The sequence below is a fragment of the Ptychodera flava genome, chromosome 22 (genome assembly GCF_041260155.1).
Source record: "Ptychodera flava strain L36383 chromosome 22, AS_Pfla_20210202, whole genome shotgun sequence".
In the NCBI taxonomy this organism is placed as follows: domain Eukaryota; kingdom Metazoa; phylum Hemichordata; class Enteropneusta; family Ptychoderidae; genus Ptychodera; species Ptychodera flava.
Genome location: NC_091949.1, coordinates 4,021,350 through 4,043,825, shown reverse-complemented (window position 1 = coordinate 4,043,825; position 22,476 = coordinate 4,021,350). Strand labels below are relative to the sequence as shown.

The following is a 22,476-nucleotide window of genomic DNA, read 5'->3' as shown; positions in this document are numbered from 1 at the left end:
ATTGAATAAACCACATAAACGATCGGTGGATACGGTAAAGTTGGAAAAGAAAGTGCTGTTGGCGATCTTGCAGATATTTTATTCTTTTGCGCCTTCTCACCTGGAAAGACACCATTCGCCAGATCACCTGGAAAGACACCATTCGCCAGATAACTTCTTTCGCAAGCTAAGGAAAGCTTGAACTTTTTTTAAACGTCCACATTTGTATATCTTGACTTTTCAAGGCTTTAGACCTATGACCGACATGGAACGTTGGAATGGTAGAGTTGCATTAGTCACTGGAGCTTCAACAGGTATTGGCAATGCTATCGCTAAACAACTAGCCCTTCACGGCATGCGAGTAATTGGCTGCGGACGAGATGTTAGCAAGATACAGGTATTACCAACTATTTTATTATGCTATTGTTTTTTGTTTATAAGGGATGCGAGCAAATACACATTACAACCTGACGGATGTTTTGGAATTGCATTCGGAAAGCGAAGGACTATTAAGTTCAAAGAATTGTTCAGTTGTCTTCTTGCAAACTGTGATATTTTATTTCCACTTCTTGTGCTCGTTAAGAGACACACTACCTTGGAAAACGCTAGAACATCGATTTACTGTTTAGCTTCAAAACAAACAGATTATTAAGTTCAATACAAACATCTCCAGTCCAAATCACCACATTGATTTCTTCAACTAGTATTGATTTTAAACATGGTTTTTCCAAACAATAAGGGATTGGTCAGTTTCTTCGGCGTGGGAGGGGCGGTGGATTCATGGCGGGGGGGGGGTTCCAACCTGTTTTTGACTTTGTCGACAGAGGGTCACCACGTTTTTGAAATGGCCAATGGGGGGGGTCAGTGTATTTTTTGAATTTGAACACGGGCTCATACATGCCTAAAATACATAGTGTCAGCCACAAATTTCATCACTCAGTTGTATTTTTTGGCGCGCCCTTAGGGCGTGTAACTTCAATAATCAGCACGCCCAACTTTAACATATTTTTCGGTGCGCTCTTGGAGCGCATTAGTTTAATGTATCAGACATTTTCAGCACGACCTTCCGGTTCAAGACTCTTATAGACAAGACACATATATCAGAGATATCAGGATGTTTCATATTCTTCGGTGAGCCCTTCGGGCACCGTACTTTAATAAATTAGAGATATATGTCAGAGATATCTTGATATTTGGTTAGTGAAAGTGTACCATTATGAAATCTGCAGTTCATTTGAACAGCATGACAAATTCCTGATACTTTACTGTTTTCTCTATGAGAATTCGGTATGAAAAAGCAACATGCACAAATATTTTACAATATATACTTGATACAGTGAAATATTTTAGAAACAGAAAACTGATAAGGTATTTTTCGTTCTCATTGATGCAACTATTTTCCTTTGAGTCACAAGTTTTTCTGTAAAAAGATGCTTTTTATGATTAAAATAACAGTTCACAAAAGGCAGTTTTCGTCGTCGTTTACGGTTTCAATGTTCACTGCACACATCAAATTTGGCTACAACTTAGAAAAACTTTTTATTGATGTTCTCTCTTTGATATCAATGATTGACATCTATTTATGTACAACAGTTTTGGACATCTGGTTACGCATAGAAAGTATGAAATACATTCACAGCTCATTCAAAAATACTGTATTCAAACTTTAGAATTGAAACTTTGGAATTCCTATCTTACAACTGACATGTCAATAAATCCTTTAAAACTTTTTAATATATATATATATATATATATATATATATATATATATATATATATATATATATATATATATATATATATATATATATAGTTTTACCGTTGTCGCACGGGGGTGTCATCCTGTTTTCAAAATTTGGAATAGGGGGGTCATCTTGTTTTCAAAATTTGGAATAGCGGTCAGCCACTTGTTGACGTCGGCAAAAGATAATCCATCGCCCCAAGGCCGAAGAAACTGACCAGTCCCCAAAATGTAATCAATTGACTGTCTCCATATTGTATTGTTTTGTACCCTTTTGTTCTCAGCATGTGTTGTTACACTGCGTGGATGCTTCAAAGCGTTTTAATACATGCAGGGCGCAACGCAGTCAACCGACAATGAATAGCAAAACAAACAAATTTTAACAGTTTTAATTCCATTTATCATATTAACCTGTAATGATTGACTCTCTGATTCAATGCTTGATGATGTAAATTGTTGTGTAATTCAAGATATTCATATTGCCAATTACTAATATAGAACTAATATATTATTGTTGATTCTGCTTCAAAATAGGAAACTGAAAGTGACTTACTGAAGTTGGATAGTTCTAAAACGATCGATTTGTACGCCATCAAGTGTGATTTGAGGAATGAGCAAGATATCCTAGCTATGTTTGATGACATTGGTAATAAGTATGGCCGACTTGATATTTGCATAAACAATGCTGGAATTGCATTCCCGGAGAGACTTATGTCCGGGGACACAGAAAAATGGCGGGAAATGTTCGAGGTAAGACTTTAAAACGTTGGTTATTCTCATGTCTCTGCAAGCTTGTGATATGACATCGGTCTAGCTTGCAAAAAAACATGAAATAACCACACCTCAAACAGCTGTGTGTATAATTTTATAATTGAATCTTTGAATTGAATTGTATCTTTGAAAGAATATTCAGGCGGGATGTAAGCTTACTGCAGCAAGAATTTGCTGTTATGAATGGAGCCGTCATTATTTACGGCCTAGGATGGGGAAGTAGTTTTGGGGTCAGAAAGAAGAAGAAGAAGAAGAAGAAGAAGAAGAAGAAAAGGGAGAGAATACTAATACAGCGCCATATATCTACAAGAGTGTTTGTGAGCCATTGAAATGAGAGGTTAACTGGATAAAGATAGGAAACTGGGTCAAAAGGTTTTTCTGTCAAATTTATGCAGTACTTTTATAGGTAAGCGTTTGTGAAGGTTCATTTTCAAGCTCTCGGAATAAGAAAAAAATAATCGTCTTGGTTTTTCGAGATTTTTTTTTCTCCACAGAGTTAACATACGGATCAGGGCGGCCATTTGGAATTTCTAATGTCAATCAATATTAGGTGATTTGTTTCTCTAGTATCAAACTGCGCACGCTGATCTCCGAGTTTTGTTCTTAATTTGGTAAGAGAACGGTTGACAGTTTCATTGAGGAAGGTTTCAGCAACGGTTAAAGAATTTCACTTTCGAGGTTCATACTACCTTAAGTATACATGCACGTTCCCAAAAGGTGGGTTAGTGGGTGTGTCGATATATAGGTCATCAGCGGTGTTCTTTGTCGGTCAGACAAATGCAGGTCACCGCTATTTTGGCGTGTGATTACAGGTTAATGTTGTGGTAATTCGGAATGCATAGGAAATTTCTTCTATTAAATGATATTGTATGGCATTGATATATCTACTGTGCGTTTAGGACAATTTGCATACTATTGTTATGTGGTCGTCCATAGACTCTTATGTTTCTGACAAATGTTGTCGGAATGACAGTACAACAATCCATTGTCAACGATGGTATGTTCAGTATTGATAGATTCGCCAATTGAACCAAAAATCAGAAGTTCCAGCGGGCACTAACATTAGCAAATGAAGATCATAACAGCAGTCTTTATAATCATGTTTGATAAACAAACCATGCAAATAAAATATAGAAATATAAGCTTACATTGATTCAACACCTTTAAATATACATAAACTGCGACTTTCAGACCACGCTGAGACAAGTCCATCTATAGTTGATTAATCAAGACTCCATCATTTCACAACTCACCTAACCAGAGAGTTCTCACATTTTAATACTACTCCACGGATGATCACGTGTAATACATATATTATGTATTTCATTCATGTGGTATGATATTGATCTCCTGGCTATTATTATGCAAATTTGGATAAAATCTATATTTATTTTTAGTTCTGCATTTTGTCAACCGTGTTACTATCATAGGTTAACGTATTGGCCCTGTCTATTTGCACACGAGAGTGCTTAAAACTGATGAAAACTGACGAATTGGATGACGGACACATCATCAACATCGGAAGGTTAGTGATTTCATAGAAGCATCGTATGACTTACACACATTAGGGAAAGACTGCATTAACTTGCATGGTACCTGAAACCCGGGTCCTTGACTGACCAACTCGGGTGACAAACAGAAGACTTTTAATCCCCAAGGTTGAATGTTCCATTGTTACGTTTATCTTATCTAGCTGCTGCCATTGTAGGAAAGGCAGGTCCGTGAAATTGATCCTCTGATAACTAAGTAGGGAAGTAGGGTATTCCTAAGTTAATGGAGCTTTCCTGTGATGAGACATTGGGGCTTGTCCTTAAGAAAACAAACCATTACTAAAATAAAGAAAACAACGACCAAAAAGTTCCCGTTAAGACCAAAATAAAATTAATTTTGTTTCATGCAACTAAGTTCCCCAGTAGAAACAGAGTTCAGAAACTTGTTTTTTTATTTTGACCCGTCAGATAGAACATGCTAGAAATTTTCCCAAATGATATGCATTTTTGGTTTATGAACAACAACTAGAATTTTATGGTTTCAGGTTCTGTTTATCATCACCCAACAAAGAGCTGCTTGAATGGATATTGTTTTAGTAATTAGTATTTTTTGTAGCTTTGTTTACAAGTAAAATATATTGATTTCAAACCAACGTTTGGCAGCACAATCACTGTCATAGATTACTGATAGTTCTGTCACAGTATCCGGATGTATACTAGAACCCGGACGTATACTACTAGTAGTTAGGGACATGTCCATACAAAAGTTTGACCAATTGCATCAAAGATAAGTTGATTTTGAAGGCATGTACGCAGAGTAGGGTGCAACTTGCTCTGTTTTGATATATTCATCTAGTTTTTGCGTCCAGCTTGCGATGGGCAATAACCAGAAAGCAGTTGTCGTTACAGAGTTTATTCCCATCGAATCAAATTCAGCGACCGTATGGCAAACCACTCAATTTTGATAATTTTACGACTGGTGTACTAATTGCTGAGGTGGTTCATTGCCATTATATCACATTATGAAGTTGAAATTCTGGCGTGAAGCGTCAAAAAGGGAATTTTTACTCTAGCTTAGAGCTCGTGCCTGAGAATATTGCAAGGTTATTTTCACGTCTCGACCAATCAGATCGCAGTATTTGGGCCATCAATATATTGTTATGATAGTCCTATGACATAATACCAAGTAGAAGTCCATCTTGACCTACTTTACGGAGTGAATTTGGGAAGAACAAAGTCAAGTTTAAACAAAACGGGCGTGGACAATATTCGAACTTTTCTATTATAGTAAAATATGTCAAAAGGTCGTTCGCCTGCTACATGTAGTAGAAGTTAGAAACAATGCTATGAAACGACAATGCTTTTGACGTGGCAGTGTAAGGCGATCAGATAACGCATTATGACTTTGCATCAATTGAATGGAAATAATCTCTCGATGTACACGTGATGTAGAATACGAATACAGGGAGAGAAAACATGTAGCTGATAGCCCTAAGGAATAAATGGTACCGCTTTAAAAACTAGAATCTGTATTTCAAATTGGTGTAATACTGTTACAGTATAACTGAAGTTGTTTACACGTATCGTCAGAGCATATTCGATCGACATTTTACAAAACAACTTATAAAGTTTTACTTTACGCTTTGATTTATGCAAAATTATTGTTCCGCTATGCTCTTTCAATGTTTTTTATCAATCTACGCAACTTTTAATGAAAATTCACAAACTATAGTAACATTCACGTAAAAAATATATATATTTTTTGGACAGTGGATAATTTATGTACTTGATCAACGTTAACGGTTCCGAAAGCGGTAGGAAGAACATGGTGGCTACGTCACGCGTTCCACGTTGGAATTTGTACAGGACAACATGACATTTAAACAAAACAGATAATTCTTAACACATTAAAATATTTGTTTTAGTATGTTGTTTTGACATTTTCATAACGAACCAACAAATCCAGGTCGAATTATAATGTTGTGATTTCTGTGACAGTTGACTCGGATTTAAACTATCCTTCAGCTAGAATGCGTATCACGGACATATATTCGGACTCTCTAACTTTTGCATTATTCTTTTGTCCTACCACTTGTGCGGACTCATTTTGAAGTTTATTGATTAATGAAATTTTTACCGGGTTGATTTTGTGAAAAGTGGTAATTTATTAACCCCCCCCCCCCCTCCACGAGATCACACAGGGATGACGCGCCGGTAAATACTGAATAATTAGCACTATGCTCCCCTATTTTTGATTTTTAGTAGAAAATGGTTGAAAGTTTGAGTAAGAAAAGTTTGAGTACTTGTTAAGTCTTTCATTTTCGATCCACTAAGTACCCCAAAATGCTACTTCTGCTGTGTTAACCATCTACAACGAACGTAAAACACACTCAAAACTCTTCAATATTGTGGTCAGCCATCGTAACTTTCATAGTTTCATCCGATGGTATTCATTAAAAGTCGTAACGCAATCCATATGAGTGTACTTATCCAAAAAGAATGTGTACATTAAATCACTGGTCATGGAAAGAAACCATACACTGCAGACTTGATTTCCAAGACAATTCTCAAAACTGCAGAGTGATAGTCCGTCAGTACATCCTCCTATGCAAGCCTATGCTTAATGTAATGATTACATTCCTTACTGGTCATGGGAAAAACACGCATGCGTTAAAGCACGTAACAGTTAACCATGCATGTGTGATTGCGTTAAATCATTACAATAACGCTTATTCTCAACTTTTTACCAAATCAAAATTTGCCTTCAAGTAGAGAAAGGTCACAGGGCTTTAAGTAGGGTACGGTTACCGAGAATACACAATTTTCTAGGCCTTATTTGAATTATTACACATGACGCATAATAGAAGGAAAGTTTTGTTTTGCGACAAATGCATGAACGGATGAAATTATGAAAATAATTTAATCTTGATTTTTGAAAAATGATGCGTTACTGCTGCCATTTCAATCACCTTATATTCTACGTCATAGTTTTAAATCGATTTTAAAAAAATGTTTGTTCATCCTAATGTCATGTTTAAAGTCTTATAAGATGTTAATACCCATTTACTGCACCCAGTGTGGACGCTGAAGTAATTTACATTCTTAGCTTGGCAGGTCACATGATCAAGAAGGAATGGAGTGATGTCTATTTCTATAGTGGAACAAAAGCAATGGTGAAGACATTGACTGACGGGCTGCGGCATGAACTCAGAGAAAGCGGTTCCAACATTCAAGTTTCAGTATGATATCCATGTGTACACTTTCCTTGTCCAATTTTCCTTGTAATTAGTTGTCTTTCAGTCGAAATTATTTCTCGTTCGTTTCGTCTTACTTTCAAACTATACTGATGCTAGGAATCACGCATTTTTCATTTCCCATTGTCACGGTATTTCACTAAGGGAATGCTAAGTTTTATGGCGGGGAGGGCTAGCAAATCCAGGGACGGGGGTCATCACAATCCAGGGGTGGGGGTCATCACAATTCAGGGGTGGGGGTCATTACAATCCAGGGGTGGAGGTCATCTGAAATTTAAGAAAATACTGCAAGGGCGTCATGATTTTCTTTCATTCAACTCAGGAAGATGGTTCACTTGTCTTTAAAATGTTTGCCTAGTCAAAAAGCCATTTCCTAGAGTACAAAAATATCCCTGGAAATCTCCGTACATTTTCTTTCCCAATCGTACAGAGTACTAGTAAGTAAAGTCGGGCGATTTAGTTTGATCTATTTTGCCAAACAAAATGATATTGATTTCTTCCCAAGGATACGGCAACAAATACACCTTTCTACGCGAATGACCACTTCAGCTGGTCATAACTTGCTTTCAAATGTATGATATTTGGTGTACCTGCAGAACGCGGCTATGGCCATTACACTAACAAGAATGTTATAGCTTAGATGAAATATCTAAACGTACTTTTATTTAGATATAATTAAATGTTTACTCTGATGCTTCGCTTTATTGTTAATATTTTGAACAAAAACATCATTAGACAGACAACCTTAAATGGTGAAATTAGAGAAAAGTTAGAGTAATTCGTTGCACTGTGTCACGCTGCACAGCTCTAGAACAGAGTATCCTAATATCAACCCAACCTACAGGAGCAGCAGTTATGCCTGAGTTATTGGAACATTTTCATTACTGCGATATGGCTTCACATTCTAGCATTATTGGTAGTCTGAGAGAATTCTGAAGCAGTTTTACAGAATAAGGAAACTATAATAATTTGAAAACGTAAACTTGACAGAGAACCCCAGTAGAGCTACGATTCAATATAGCATTCAGTAAATATGTGTGAAAATTTACCAAATAAGGGAACAAGGTATGAAATTTCAAAGAATTACGTGAAGTGTTCGTGAAATTATCGGCGTTAGGCTGCGTTCACAAATAATGATTAGGGGGGCTGGAGGAATCGCGATTGAAATCTTATTTCTTTTTAGATCCCCCTCAATACCCTAAAAAAACTTCAAATCCCCCTCTATATGATCAAAATTTTTCAGGTCCCTCCAACTGTCACAAGCCCATATATCAGTAAAGGATGTGCACGCAGAAAAAATACAAATGTATCGCGCGGTTCCGCTCGCAGATGTTCAACACTACCTGTATTAGCAGTTTGTAAAGTCATATTCCTAAGGCAAGTTCTTAAATTGATTCATTTTTAAACGTATCAGTGAACTTTTTGGATTCATCAGTCAAAGCCAACTTGAATAAGTCCAACTCTGGCTAGGTCAATTGTTCCTGCAAAAAAGCACACAAAATGACGATCATGGGAGAATGGGCAAATCGTGAAGTCTCGCTAATTGTCATATTGTAAAAAAAACTGAGCGCAGTGACCTACCAAAAATTGGTTTCAAAAGTACAAGATATATATGAACTAGATGTTACTCAAAATTGACTGTACTGAAAGGTTCAAATATTCCATCAAATAAATGTTTTCATCTCTGGAATTTTGGATGGAATATGGCAAATTTGGTTAAAAAATAAATAATTCAATTTAGTCACATAGTTTTTCATTTAGTCTTTACTGTTCAAAGTTTTGCTTTTGTATTATTTTATGATGAGAATGTGAAAAGTTAGAAAATCAAGCATAGTGACCCTATCTTTTTTCTTTAATATTTGATTATTCTCATACGTCAGAATTCAAAAATCCCCGATAACTTTTAAAGTCTCCTGGTCTTCCTTGTGTTGCTCTCTGGCCTGATCTTGTGTACAAGTATTATATGTTTCACTGTCATGAGCGTCATTTGACCAAAACTCTTCTTCAACTACCATGTACATCAGAGCCAGAGCTGTCTCTGATAGTGACACTGCCCGCAGGGAGTAGCTGTATTAACTTTGATAATTTTGACAATATTTTTGTTCAGTTTATACAATTGTGTTCTTGTTCTACTCCCTGCAGCATGTTGAACTGTCCAGTATTCAGCTTGCTAACACAGCCTGTGAATTTGTGCCATGCATTTGTATCACTGAGAACTGACTGTCAGTCTGGAATCTAATTAAATTATCACCTAATACATATTTGTATGTACAGACTTCGACAAACTGAATATTGTGTGTTTGAGGATGCTATAGGGAAACAGCAAGAAACTGTAGTTGATGTATAGTGCACAGAAATATCGCAAAAATCATCAACAGTTGCAGCTTCTGCCCTGGCACTGGGCTCAAGTTTGGGTTTTTACGACAAATCATACATTTTTAGATTTTTTCACGATAAAAGTCACAAAAAGTGACAAAATGGTTCTAGATTTTTTGAAACTATTACAAACATTACAACAATTGGATGACATAAAAATGGTATTCATTTTTCATTCAATTACCTACAAAAACTTGGAATTGGAAAATGTAAAACATAAAAGGGAACCAAAAAATTTCAAGTCCCCCTACAGATAGAGCAAAATTTTCAAATACACCCTACTACTACTCCTAAAATTTAAGAATCCCCCTGAATTCCTCCAACCCCCACCCCTAACCATTTTTTGTGAACGCAGCCTAAGCGTCCATGGTTCGGAGCATGTAATGTTCTCGAAACTGGGGATAGACACTTAGCTGAGCTAAATCGTCACACGGTAAAAAATGCATGATCAATATCAACTCAATTTGTTCATAAATATACCTGTAGTGACCATTATTTTCATTAAAAACGGAATTTACTTCCGGACTTGTTTGTTTTTAATATATATGCATATCATTTACATCTTGAATGCAAGCCAGAATACTGATCATTTCAAAATTACTCAAAAATGACAAAATATCGACAAAGTTACCAAAAATTATCCTGGAAATAGTGCGGGGACGGGGTGGTGGCATTTTTATCATCTTCAAGCGGATCATCAATTTGAAGCGTGAAGGTAGACCTCATCTTTGCAAGGCGCGCAAGAAATATTTGCCGGACTTCACCGCAAAATCTTAACGTCCCTTGAAGTATGTTTCTTGTTTTTGTTTCAGATGATATCTCCCGGAGCTGTGATGTCAGAATTTCAACATCGTATGTATCCTGGACATAGAGAAGAGATACTGGCCTACCAGCAGAATCATCAGGTCTCCATTTCATATTAATTCTGCAAGTTTATCGAGACGATCGTGAAAGCGCTAGTAAAGTTTCCTGAACTCGAAAAGAAACGTAAACTGAGATGAATCGATCAAACTCGCCTAGGCTGTTTCCTCATCCGCTCTCTTGAATGAGATACTTTTACGCTTCCATTAGGTTGAACTTTACACGGTCTTGTCGTCTGTTGTCGATATTTGAATAGGAAATGTTGATTGATACTTAAATAATTGATAATTATTTGTGTAGGAATTTGCTGAGCTTTCATAGGAGTTATTGTTTCATAATCACAATTCCAAATTACCATGTAATGGGAGATATAGTTTTTGTCCCAGGATACTATTGTTGATTCTTCACTTTCTCAGATGATGACAGTGAACGATGTTGCTGACATGGTACTATACATTTTGAAGGCGCCACCAAGAGTCAGGGTAAGAATCCTATATTGTGTCGTTTGAACTATGAATGCAAAAGTGATCGCTCTATAGACCGTAATGACCGATCCCTATTACTAACAAAGCGTCAGGGGAGATCTCGCCACGACCAGTGAGTACTAACATGCATTTCCGGTTTTGACATTATCAACTTAATCCACATAAATTGTTCAAAATTAAACCAACAAAGCTGCTCGATAGCTTTTACAAAGGGTTACACACTGATAATTGGCCTCGAGGTTGATATAGAATATGTATTTTACCACTTTCTTTCCTTTTAATAGGTCAAGTTACGTGGAAGATGATTCCTAAATGACAATGACATTTATTACGAATGTAGTTTCCGCTGATTCTGCCTTGACGATTACACTGAATATATCAGAGATTTGTCAAAAGTTCCACAGATGATAACTTTTATTTTTGCTTTCTTCCAGATGTACGATGCCATTTTCGGTCCTAAGGATTAAGGAAGGATCCGAACACAAGTGCTTTTTATTTTCAGCCCGCGTAATTGCAAATGCCTTTATTTCATGGATTGATTTGACTATTAACTACCGTGCCATGAGAATTACTCACTGCCGGTAGAACTACTATTACGTTTTGTATTCTGGTACATAGTTTTAAAAATATCATACCCAGCACAGAATAAATATTTCTCTACATGCCTTCACTACGAGTCAATATTTGGATTGATTTTTATTCAATACCTTCAACCTTAAGTAGACAGTTGAACATTATAATTTATGAGCCATAATTAATGCTTTGCCCTTTATATCGTCGTGTCAGCAATGTTTTCGTCGTTATAAGAAGGTTTTTCTGGAGATGCTATCGAGTTGTTTCAATAATCACCACAATATACATCTTTTGAGGGCTGGACGCGATTATTGTAATCGTATCTTCTTTTTCCTACCCAATTTACCAATCCTTAACGAGTCTGTATTTTTATATTTCTCTTCTGTTTCGTTATTGGGAAATAAATATCCTTATCTTTTTAATCCTATTTACGATCTCAAGCAAGACTCATTAAAATTTCTAATGAAAGTGAAAGGGATGCAGAATAGAATTACTATTGAAAATAATTCCGAGACGATTAACTTTTCATCAAGTAGTCTGTACAATTTATTAAATCAAATGAAATATGACTTCATAAAAAAGTTCCATTCAAGAATTATTTCAAAAATTACGAAAAATGAAACTCTGCACGTAGTATGTGCTTGAAATGTGAGCTTGGATCAGTTGGTGTTAATCCAGACATCCTGGGGTATGACCTGTAATAATAACAATCATCATTATCATTATCATCATTATCATCATCATCGTCGTCGTTTCTAGTTGAAAATGTTCTCATTCTAAAGCATTTACGCTTCAACTATGCCGATCTGATGATGATTACTCTCCGATCTGATGATTATTACTCTTCCTCTTGAGCTGACAGTATTGTCAGAATAAATATTGTGGTAATATATTTGTGATAATGGGACTCCCGTCAACTGTCACTCATGAAAACATTTACATATGTCAATCTATTGCTATTGGTACCTACACAGCATGTGTAATTTACTGATCGTGAATTTCGGGTTCAGAGACATCAATTACGTGGTTTAACGTACCTGTATGTTCAGATGTTTCTCGACACAATTTGTAGTAATTTCCACTGTCTTTAAATTGTTTGAAAGCATCATTCCACCAACTAAGCACCTCGCTTCCTCTGCGTGTTATCATGTGAACTGTTGACCTGTTCTTAACGGGATTGGTCGGGCACTGTATTGTCTCGCCCATAGTTTCGATGCCAGCGCCCTCAAACCTCATTACACCGGCCATGACGAGTTCATTGACGAAAGCTGCGTCAATCTAAGGATACAAAAACAGAGTTGATGATGTTCACAAGCAACATACCTCAATCCAAATCTTTTGTATATACTGGATTAATAAGCATTTGAATTATCGAAAGGCTGATTAAAATGGCTTGAGCTCGCAGCAGATTTACTGTAAGTTTAGCTTGGCCAAAATGAGAGCAAAGGTACACAAAAACCATATAAAAATAATTAATCACTCTCAGGATTTAACTTATATAAGTTGAGCAATTCAGCAATTTCATCGCCAACCTATGAAATTCCGGTAACATATGTATACCATTCCGACACGGCTTCCGGCTTACCTCTCCAGTAACAAGCATGCGTCGTAATTCAATTTTGTGATCAGCGAAAAGAACCTTTTCTCTGGTTAATTCGTTGAAGGTATCCTTGTGGTGGTTCCTCAAACAGTGGAAATCCGAAGCCCATGGTGTCAAAATTCCTGTTATTCAAACCCAATATGAAGAATGTGAGCACTGTATTGGGTTAGACAATATTTACAAGTATGCACCTTGCCCCAGCTCTTAGCCTGTCTCATATTTTCACTTTATCTGTCTGTATGTTTGTGCGTCGGTCTTTCTGTATGTTGTAGGGGCTACCCAAAACAGAAGCAGATATTCAGCACTATAAACTGAGTTATGACCCAACTGTCGATAATGTGCAATCAAACATTATTTAGTTAATTTTATAAACATTGTTGATTTCTCACTACTCTATAAAACAATGGACGTAAAATGGACAATCCCTATCAAGCGCCATTTGCTGTATTTTTTTAACTTTGTTCGATAATATGGTTTGAAATCAAAAGCAATTTCTACAAAAATGCCAACCAGAGTGTGCCCAAAGAATGTTTTTTCAAAAATTGGCGATAAAAGTACAACATATATTTCAAAAATTAAATGTTTATTTGCAAGTCAAATTTGGTCACTGCGAGCGAGAGTGTACAGTCATAAACACAACAACCGACCGAATTCATCGCCAAAGATTGAAACAGTGACATTTAAGATATATAAGACAACATGGAATCAAAAAACATTCTCCGAAGATCAGACGATACAGAGAGATAGAGCTACTGGGCTTTACTTGCTAAATCAAACACCAGTGAAATATCAATCGATCCCTTCTACATCATAACACTAAATTATTCCTACTCACCAATTTTAAAGTCTGCCAAGTGTGTTGGATCGAAGGCATGTGGATTGCCCTTTGCAACATAAAATGTGGCATCAGTTTTTGGGAACTCCAGATAGGCATCAGAGAAATCCACTGACAGGTGTCTGAATGGAGTGTCTGCCCACCCTAAACATCCATCGTACCATCCGTCCAGTAAACCTATAGTGTTGTTTTTTTTCAAATTTGAAAGAAATAAATGATTTATATTGACAGGCTTCCAGACTTTCCAATATACACCTATTCAAGCAATAAATCACACCAGTGCAAGTGACGGGTTTAGCACAAGGTTTTGATCTGTTCACGACATATTCGTCATAGCGATACATGGACGAGCAACACCGACTTCATATATGCAGAAAACTGATCAAAACCGAGTGGAATAGCAATCGATGAGATGGTTTATTGCTATTATATCATACAGTATATTGAAATTCTGGCTTGAAAGGTTAATTTAGAATGAGTGTGTCTTCCAACTGTGCTATATCGCGAACATGGCGAATATGGCACTGTTATTTTCACATCTCGAACAATCAGATCGCTGTACCAATAATAATAGTCAATAGTACAAATTAGGTATGAAGCACTATGTACTAAAGATATGCCAAGTGAATGCTGCATAGCCAATGCAAACAATCGAAATGTGTCTGTAAGTTATGATGCGTTTTCTCGATCAAAACTGCACGAGTATTAATATTGTCGATAACATTTCAGTCTATATCAAGTGTAAACCTGGTGACACTGGCGTTATGTAATATCATAATTTGGCTTAGAACAATCTCAAATAGCTTCCATCTGTTCAATATCTGGGAAAGGCTCTGATTGAATGGTTGACGAAAGCTTATAATTTAATGATTGACCATGACGTCTGTTCTTGATTGGCATTTGTACCAGGTAATGACATCGTAAGGGAATGCTAGCAAAGAATGAAAATGTGATCGGAACGGAAGATTAACAAGCAATGACGTCACTTACCGACGCCAGCGTGAGGTCCGGCATCAGTACCATGGGAGAAACAGTGGTCAGCCGAATCGTAGAACCCGACGCATTTTTTACCAGCAATCTTGCAAACTGCAACGTGAAAAGGGTATTTCGTTAACCCAGTCTGTGACATGGCAAACAAACACGCACTTGACGTTGAAGTCAACTATAGGAAATAAAACGAATTGGAGTGGGGTTACCATGGAAACCTCACACTTCTATAGTAAGAAGCTCAGCCTAAGGCCTTGTGACAATCACAAGCTTCAGGCCAATAGTGTGAGGGTTGCATTGTAAACCAACAACGAGTGATATTTCCGACCTATACCCAAAATACAATAAAAATTTAATATTAAATTGACCATACTGGCTCATGCCAGTAAATGGCAACATAGTAAATGTCTATCAATATTTGATTGACATATGAATGACTCTTGACTTGAAGGAAGAAATTCTAATAATATAAGCGATGCGTTACATCGAAGTTGTCTTTTAAAAAACGATGAACCATAAACGTTTTATACATACCAATAAATTATATTCAGAAAAGTATTAGGTTTACCATTTTACATATGAATAATAGTGTGGTGATTTACTAATTTGCATATGAACAATAGGACCGCGGTACGTTTTCGGGAATAAACGGACAACAAGAACAGAGGGTTCTGTGGCAGAGTGTGGTGAGATATATTCATGTTGATACTGTAACCATTACTGTAACCATTACCATTATCCATCTTATGTCTCTTACAATACAAAACGTCAAATAATTTTGTTGATTACCTGCTTCTACAAGACCTTTGTGAAAGTCGATTCTCACTTGTCCAGAGTCAGGATCGCTGTGAGAAAAGATGAAATGTTGACATGTGTCGGTATTAATCAAATTATTACGGTGTTTCCCTCTCCACCGAAACTGACGAAACGAAAAGACACTACTGTGGTTACAAAAAGCAGAAATGTGACGTGACCAGACTGCTGGATCACAGCCCCTCCATAAAACACCATATTAGCGACGGGAAAAATTTGACAAAAGACTTGTCGAAATACTGGATTTAAACCGATACGCAACAGTAATAAAAGAATGATAAAGACACAGTAAACTTCCAAAACACACCATCTCATTACCTTATTACTATCTCAAAATATGAAATAGAATTAACAAGGGAATGGTCCTGCTAGGCAGAATTTTGTACTCCTCTGGCCATAGATTTTTTGCATTTAGTGGGACATTGTCTCTTTTTACTTTCCATCTGGAATAAGGGAATTGCTTAAAATTAAGATATTGACAAGAAGATCGATTTTCAGGTTTTGTCAAATGTGAAAACGATCTGATGTTTACATTTTACTCACTATATTTCAAGACCAGCACCGTGTACGACAAATGAGTATGTATCCGAGTGTTCCATGTGTGATTGTTTCAAGGCGGTCGCACTCTGTCCATGTACCATCACCTCAGATCGTCCACCACAATTGTTACCATCTGCGCAGATCACAGGCGGCCCACGTCTAGCTCTGAATATCTTTGCGTCGCCAAGACTTCTCTCCCATACACCGCCGAGTGGTTTGGGGTTCAAGTAAACGTGGTAATTGATGTGAACGCCACATCCTTTGGATCCGGGGTGACAGAAGACAGGAGCTCTATCGAGGAACGCCCTCAGTGGACCGCCCTCGAACTGTGGCCTGCCGTCATCACCAACGTGCACGCGTTCTGTGATACTGCGGCCACATTCGAGTGTGCCTTCTCTGCAATGCATAGTGGGTAGTAGATTGCTCAGTCCACCAAGGCCACCAACACCGGCGAGACGAGACATTAGAGCAGCACGAACTAGGGGTGGTGGTCCTTGTCGCTCTTGTTGTTGAAGTCCACCACCGAAAAGACCACCTGTCCCAAACAGCCCATCATCTACAGGATTCTGCAATGCGATTCACAAACAGAGATGCAACTAGTCAATCGTCATCATCATCATCATCATCATCATCATCATCATCATCATCGTCATCATCATCATCATCATCGTCATCATCATCATCATCATCATCATCATCATCATCATCATTATCATCATCATCAAAATAATGTATAGCAAAGAACGAATTATAAATATAATTGTTAATAAAATCATTATGGTAGTTGATCAGGGTTGAGCTTCCTTTCCGCTGTACTTGAAAAAACACTTACTAACGTATGGGTTCAACATGGTCGATTTTCCTTTCCGCCCTGCAGTACTACGGAAGTCACTGAACGGCTTTTGATCACACATTGACACAGCTGTTTACGGCGTGTCCGATATACTATATGTATATAAAGGGTCTTATATATAATATTAACTAAACTTGACATGCTGTAAATACGGCTGCTTCATATGTGCAGAGCGGAAGGGAAACTCAACTCCGTTGAACCGACTCGTTGATTATTCAATTAATCCAGTTACTTCAATTACTAATTGAATTACTAATTGAATTACTTCAATTAATATATATATATATATATATATATATATATATATATATGTATGTATGTATGTATGTATGTATGTATGTATGTATGTATATTATTTATATTTATTCTATTTATAGATCATAAATAGAATGGTACGTCCCTACCATACATATATAAGAGTGTTGAGCTAGTATTACTTTCACTTCATCTGTCTGATGATTGCAGGATGCATGAAACTTAAGTGACAGAATATTACTATAAACGCCTTATCGGTCCAGGGTTGCATTATATCAATGTAGAATGTGAATCAATGTGAATCTTGCACAGTAAAATGATTGGATAATATACAAGAAAATATCCTTCAGGGTGCTGCTAGTGACTTATTCACCAGTAGTCCAAATTGGAGTGCTCTCTTTGCTACATAATGTTGCTGCATCCTATGAGAGCAATGGATTGCGGTTTCTGCCCACTGCTTTCGTAACCCAGTCCCTGAAACTTAATTTGGAGGAAACAAAACATTGGGATATCACCGGAGCAATGACAGCTACATTTAGAATTGCTACTGAGCCCCTGAGTGTACGTCTTGGTTTCATGTTCATATAAATAAGTAATAAAATCGATGTCATCCAAAGATAATCCATCTCCCTTTCATTGAAACTGGATCATTTTAATTATAACTTTCTCACCATTCTTTTGGGGTTTATTAAGTAAGCCAGGTAATAGCCGTTACATCCTGGCAAGGGATGAGAAAAAGTGGAGAACATATGCGAAGAGAGAAGCCTCAAAAAGCTGCTTTGCTGCTAAAAATTACATAACATGGAACTGAAAAAGGTTTGGAAATAATTCCACTGATTTTCATTATCACAGCTTGTGTTATTATCCTTTTTATTTACACTGTCGAGCTATTCACGGCATCAAGCATTGTTGTGGTGATAAATATTTATTAGCATTGATATCATAGAATTTGGCAAACGAACTTTTTGGAGATTGCAGAAGTATACAGTTAATCCGATCGAGTCTCGTAACGTCAAATTTCAATTTAGAGCTTCAGACAGTCGTCTTGTCACCACTTTGACCACGCTAACAACTCTGTTGACACTCTATCAAGTCATGACTACTATTAATTTACAATGTGCACAGGGCAATTTGTAGCTTGAAGACTTTACACTTCTCAAGAGTCTCCTCGACTCACAGAGAGCGCCCTCCAGCGACTTATCTGCCAGTCTGCAATGTCACTTGGCGCTTCGTGAAACGAGGATAATTCCACGAATTCGTATGGACATTATTACTGATTTTCTTGAAGAAAATGTTTCTGTGATTAACATTTCGAAAACTGAAATTGATAACTCATTAGGATACAAGACACAATGATACTCACATTAGCCGATTGTCCAAATGGCATGCATTCAACCCCTGAAAATAAAAAGTTAAACTCAATTTATTAATAATCTAAACAACCAACATGGCATATCCTATCGACGAATTGATAAGTACATTAGAATTCATTTATCAACAAATGTTAAAGTGTGCGTAGAAGGCAATTACTGCGAAAATTTGCAAAACAGCTTTTAAACCGATTTGGTCACAACGGCATAATAGTTTCACAGTTTCCATCTAAAGGCTTAGCATCGCAGGAAAGCTGTCATTTCCATTATCCAAACTATGGTAATTTTCTATTTGACAACCCTTTTTAAGTTTAGAACACTTCCCGGGAAGAGAAATACTAAGAAACTGTTGAACTTGGTCTGTGCTTACCTAAACACAGTGTCGTTATGTTTTGTTCAAATTAAACATAGCAATGATTTGGATACTTGTTTGAACAACGAACATATTGACATTGTGTGGCGTCGAAGAGTTTGATGATGGCAAAACCTACATAGCATTCGTACATTAAAGTTTGTCAACGAAAAATATAAATGCACATAACAACAAATATAACTTCAGACAAACTTTTAATATTCTTGATGGGCTGCTTAACTAATCGTATACAATCACAGACATGATACAGTAAGCGGATAGAAATAAGAAGGAAAATACACTCGGCGTTGATGAGGTCAACCTATATTTTAATCAATTAGTAAACTACGGTCCCTCCACAAAGGACCCCGGTAAAACAAGATTCAAATCGCAGGCAAAGTCTGCAACATTAGTGTTGCTCTTTTAAATCTATGTCCAATTACATGATCTGAACAGTAAATTTTTTCTTCAATTTTCATAAAGTCGGATTATTCAAAACATTTTTTTTGTTTTTAGAAACAGAACACTTTGTAAAATCTGAAACAATGCAATCGCTAAGACAGTAGAAGCAGATTGCTTTCAGTGTAAAATCGAAAAATCTGATATGACGATAAATACAAAAAGTCTTACCCCAAAAGGCCAGCACAAGCACCAAGCACAGACTCGTCTTCATCTTTGGTTCAACTCTGACTGGCTAACGCTCAGCAAAGGTAGAGAAATTTAATCGAGATCCGAATACGTTATCTAGCTTGCCATCGATGACCCCAGCACAATGACATGTAAAGACACTAAATTTTACTGACAAGACCGATTGTATGTAAATCAAGCAGAAATCTCGTCGGGTCTGGTCAACCTTTATCAAGAAAGGTAAACTCAATAAACTGATAAATCTTGGAGTATTTATTTCCGAAAGAGGGTCATTTGTCAGATAGCTTCCGTTAGAAAATCTGACAACAGATCGTTGTCAAAATACATAGGGGATAATCCATCAAAGTCAGCTTGAATTAGCATCAGCGTGGCCGCGGTCAGCAAACTGAAATGATGTCACGGTGAAATCCTGTATGCATATTGCAAGATAAGCAAAAAACAACCCAGGGTAAAGAACAGGAGTAACACAGTTTACGACATGTTTTCATCGAGACATATTGTATTCAAATTTGACATTTAAAACACCGTGCGGTAACCCAAATACGCGATATCTTCATTTTCAGACGTGCGTTACGTCTGTTGATCGAAAATTGGGCTTCCTACAACCGAAAATTGAGTCAATATTGATTGAAAATACTCAAAAAAGTGATGACAAAGTGTATCTTAAGTAGTCTGAAAGCTAGATTTTGTTCCTGTAATAAGAAGTCTGATTTCAGAATAAGAATTTTTCAAGACGCACGATACAAACTGCATCGGAAAAACTGATTGGCATGGTGAAATAAAATCGATTAGCAAACAGAAAATCCCAAAATATAATTACAGCTGTAAGTTAAGATGTATAGCCTTGAGCTGTAAGAACTGCCCAGGAAATCAGTGTTTATTCTCAATTCAGCACCAGCAACACTCATTGATGGAAGTCTATTTGGACTAATTGCGCAAAGGAAAACGAAATCGGGACTTTGTTTTCACAGATTTAGTAAAAGAATTGTTTTTGAATAATCGAAAATCGGGTTAAGTGCATAAAAGATACAGTTTTCTGGAACATCTCGCTAAAGGTTTGTGTTTAAAGGTTATCTGACTTGCTTCCTGTAAACACTTAGCAGCGCGAAAATACTTTGATATGGATAAGGTAAGATTTGGAATACTGTCTGGTGAACTCATTTGTCGGAAATGACCGTTTGACCTGATCAGTTGACACTCGTCTGGAGACAATACTCGTGGAGATAATGTTTATATATCAGCGATACGATATTGCAAATTGACACAGAACAACATAGAGTATTTAACTGTGATTTGTTCAAAGGACTGATGGGAAGTTTTACACCAAAAAATACCAAATCATCAATTGTACACAATGAATTTCACATAATTTGAAATTTGTGAAATATTATTTACAAGCTGCAACCTGTTGAAGTTTAACTATTATTAAAGTACATTTGTCACTTTCAATGATTTTTTTGCCGTTCAGTTCTTTTAATTTTTCGGGGCAACGATGTCTATTTAGCAAACTAGTGACGTCATATATGCAGGTTTTGTCAACATGAAGACACCGGGTCAAGTATATCGGTCATTCACCGAATGTTGATGCACTTTTCAACTTACTATAATGTCAATGTCACTTAATCGCGACGCTGAATCTAAAGTTTGTAAACAATGATAAGTTAAGAATAAAGATACGGACAGGTCAAGGGCACTTTTTGATCAATAAAGTTTTTTTAACTTGTAATTTCCGCAAGATAAAATGCTATTGACCTTGGCAATTGTTAAAAGTCAAGGCGAAATACGCTATGAAACTTTGATAAAACGATTGTCTCGAAGATTGGATATCAACGTTAACTACTTTTTCTCACTGGTCAAATCACCATAGTCAGGAAAACTTTGTGAACGCGGACATTTCATCGGCCAAATCTGAGAGTTGTAATGGGTGAATATATATACCAATTTCAGTGATACGCTGTATATGAATAAACATAGTCAATGCAATAACATAATAATTTGTAAAAAGACTCGACAGCAAAGAATATCATTTTAGCATACATGTTTGCATGATCTGATCAGTTATTCTTATGAAAGCTTTGGCTTACTGTTTGGCATGTGGCACCCCGTAATCCTGGACCCAAAGTGGATCTGTGATAATGCTAATGAAGAAATGCAACGTGCTAACCAGTGTATCAGACTTTTAAATTGGTGTATGGGTAAACAACTCTCTGAAAAAAGCCTTCGAAAATTACAAGATGAGATGAAAAAATAAATTACAGTGATTGAAGACCAGTACCTTATAAAATGCCGATGCTTGGCAGTATTACAGTCGATATGGTTGTTTATGTATTGCGTTTAGCGTTTTCCAGGTATCAGCAGAATACGACCAAATGTTTAAACTGTAATAGATGATATTCACTTCTGACAACTTAGAATATAGCTGAAGGACTGTTCCTTTGACAATACTCCATCGATGACATCATACAGTATTCTGCACTACGATCACTTATTGCTCATGTACAGTATGAACATACGTATTTTTCGTTCTTCATCTATATGCGGCATCAAAGTACATACCTAAAGTTGACTTGTCGTATCTTTGGAAATACGGGATTTGAAAACGGAAAACAGTAAGGGTTACCATCACATGAACGGAAATATGAAAAATTAAAATTATTGAAATACATAGCAAGATCTGTTTCGAGAAATATGTC

General features: G+C 36.7%; 3 protein-coding genes across 3 annotated transcripts; 2 read left to right on the top strand and 1 right to left on the bottom strand.

The window, feature by feature from the left end:
- Positions 1–244: 244 nt before the first annotated feature.
- On the top strand, positions 245–3,520 carry LOC139123317 (dehydrogenase/reductase SDR family member 11-like). Its single transcript, XM_070689471.1, has 3 exons — positions 245–376; positions 2,255–2,470; positions 3,428–3,520. The coding sequence occupies exons 1-3, from the start codon at positions 245–247 to the stop codon at positions 3,518–3,520; spliced, it is 441 nt and encodes a 146-aa protein (XP_070545572.1).
- Positions 3,521–3,901: 381 nt separating this feature from the next.
- On the top strand, positions 3,902–11,917 carry LOC139122490 (dehydrogenase/reductase SDR family member 11-like). Its single transcript, XM_070687892.1, has 5 exons — positions 3,902–4,016; positions 7,088–7,220; positions 10,424–10,516; positions 10,889–10,954; positions 11,392–11,917. The coding sequence occupies exons 1-5, from the start codon at positions 3,970–3,972 to the stop codon at positions 11,422–11,424; spliced, it is 372 nt and encodes a 123-aa protein (XP_070543993.1). The 5' UTR covers positions 3,902–3,969; the 3' UTR covers positions 11,425–11,917.
- A 130-nt stretch (positions 11,918–12,047) lies between these two features.
- On the bottom strand, positions 12,048–19,871 carry LOC139122489 (uncharacterized). Its single transcript, XM_070687891.1, has 9 exons — positions 19,766–19,871; positions 18,777–18,811; positions 16,309–16,871; positions 15,742–15,797; positions 14,956–15,051; positions 13,966–14,142; positions 13,116–13,252; positions 12,568–12,808; positions 12,048–12,225 (listed from the first exon to the last, which is right to left on the bottom strand). Exons 1-9 carry the CDS (start codon positions 19,806–19,808, stop codon positions 12,200–12,202), a joined length of 1,374 nt encoding a protein of 457 aa, XP_070543992.1. The 5' UTR covers positions 19,809–19,871; the 3' UTR covers positions 12,048–12,199.
- Between the last annotated feature and the right edge of the window lie 2,605 nt (positions 19,872–22,476).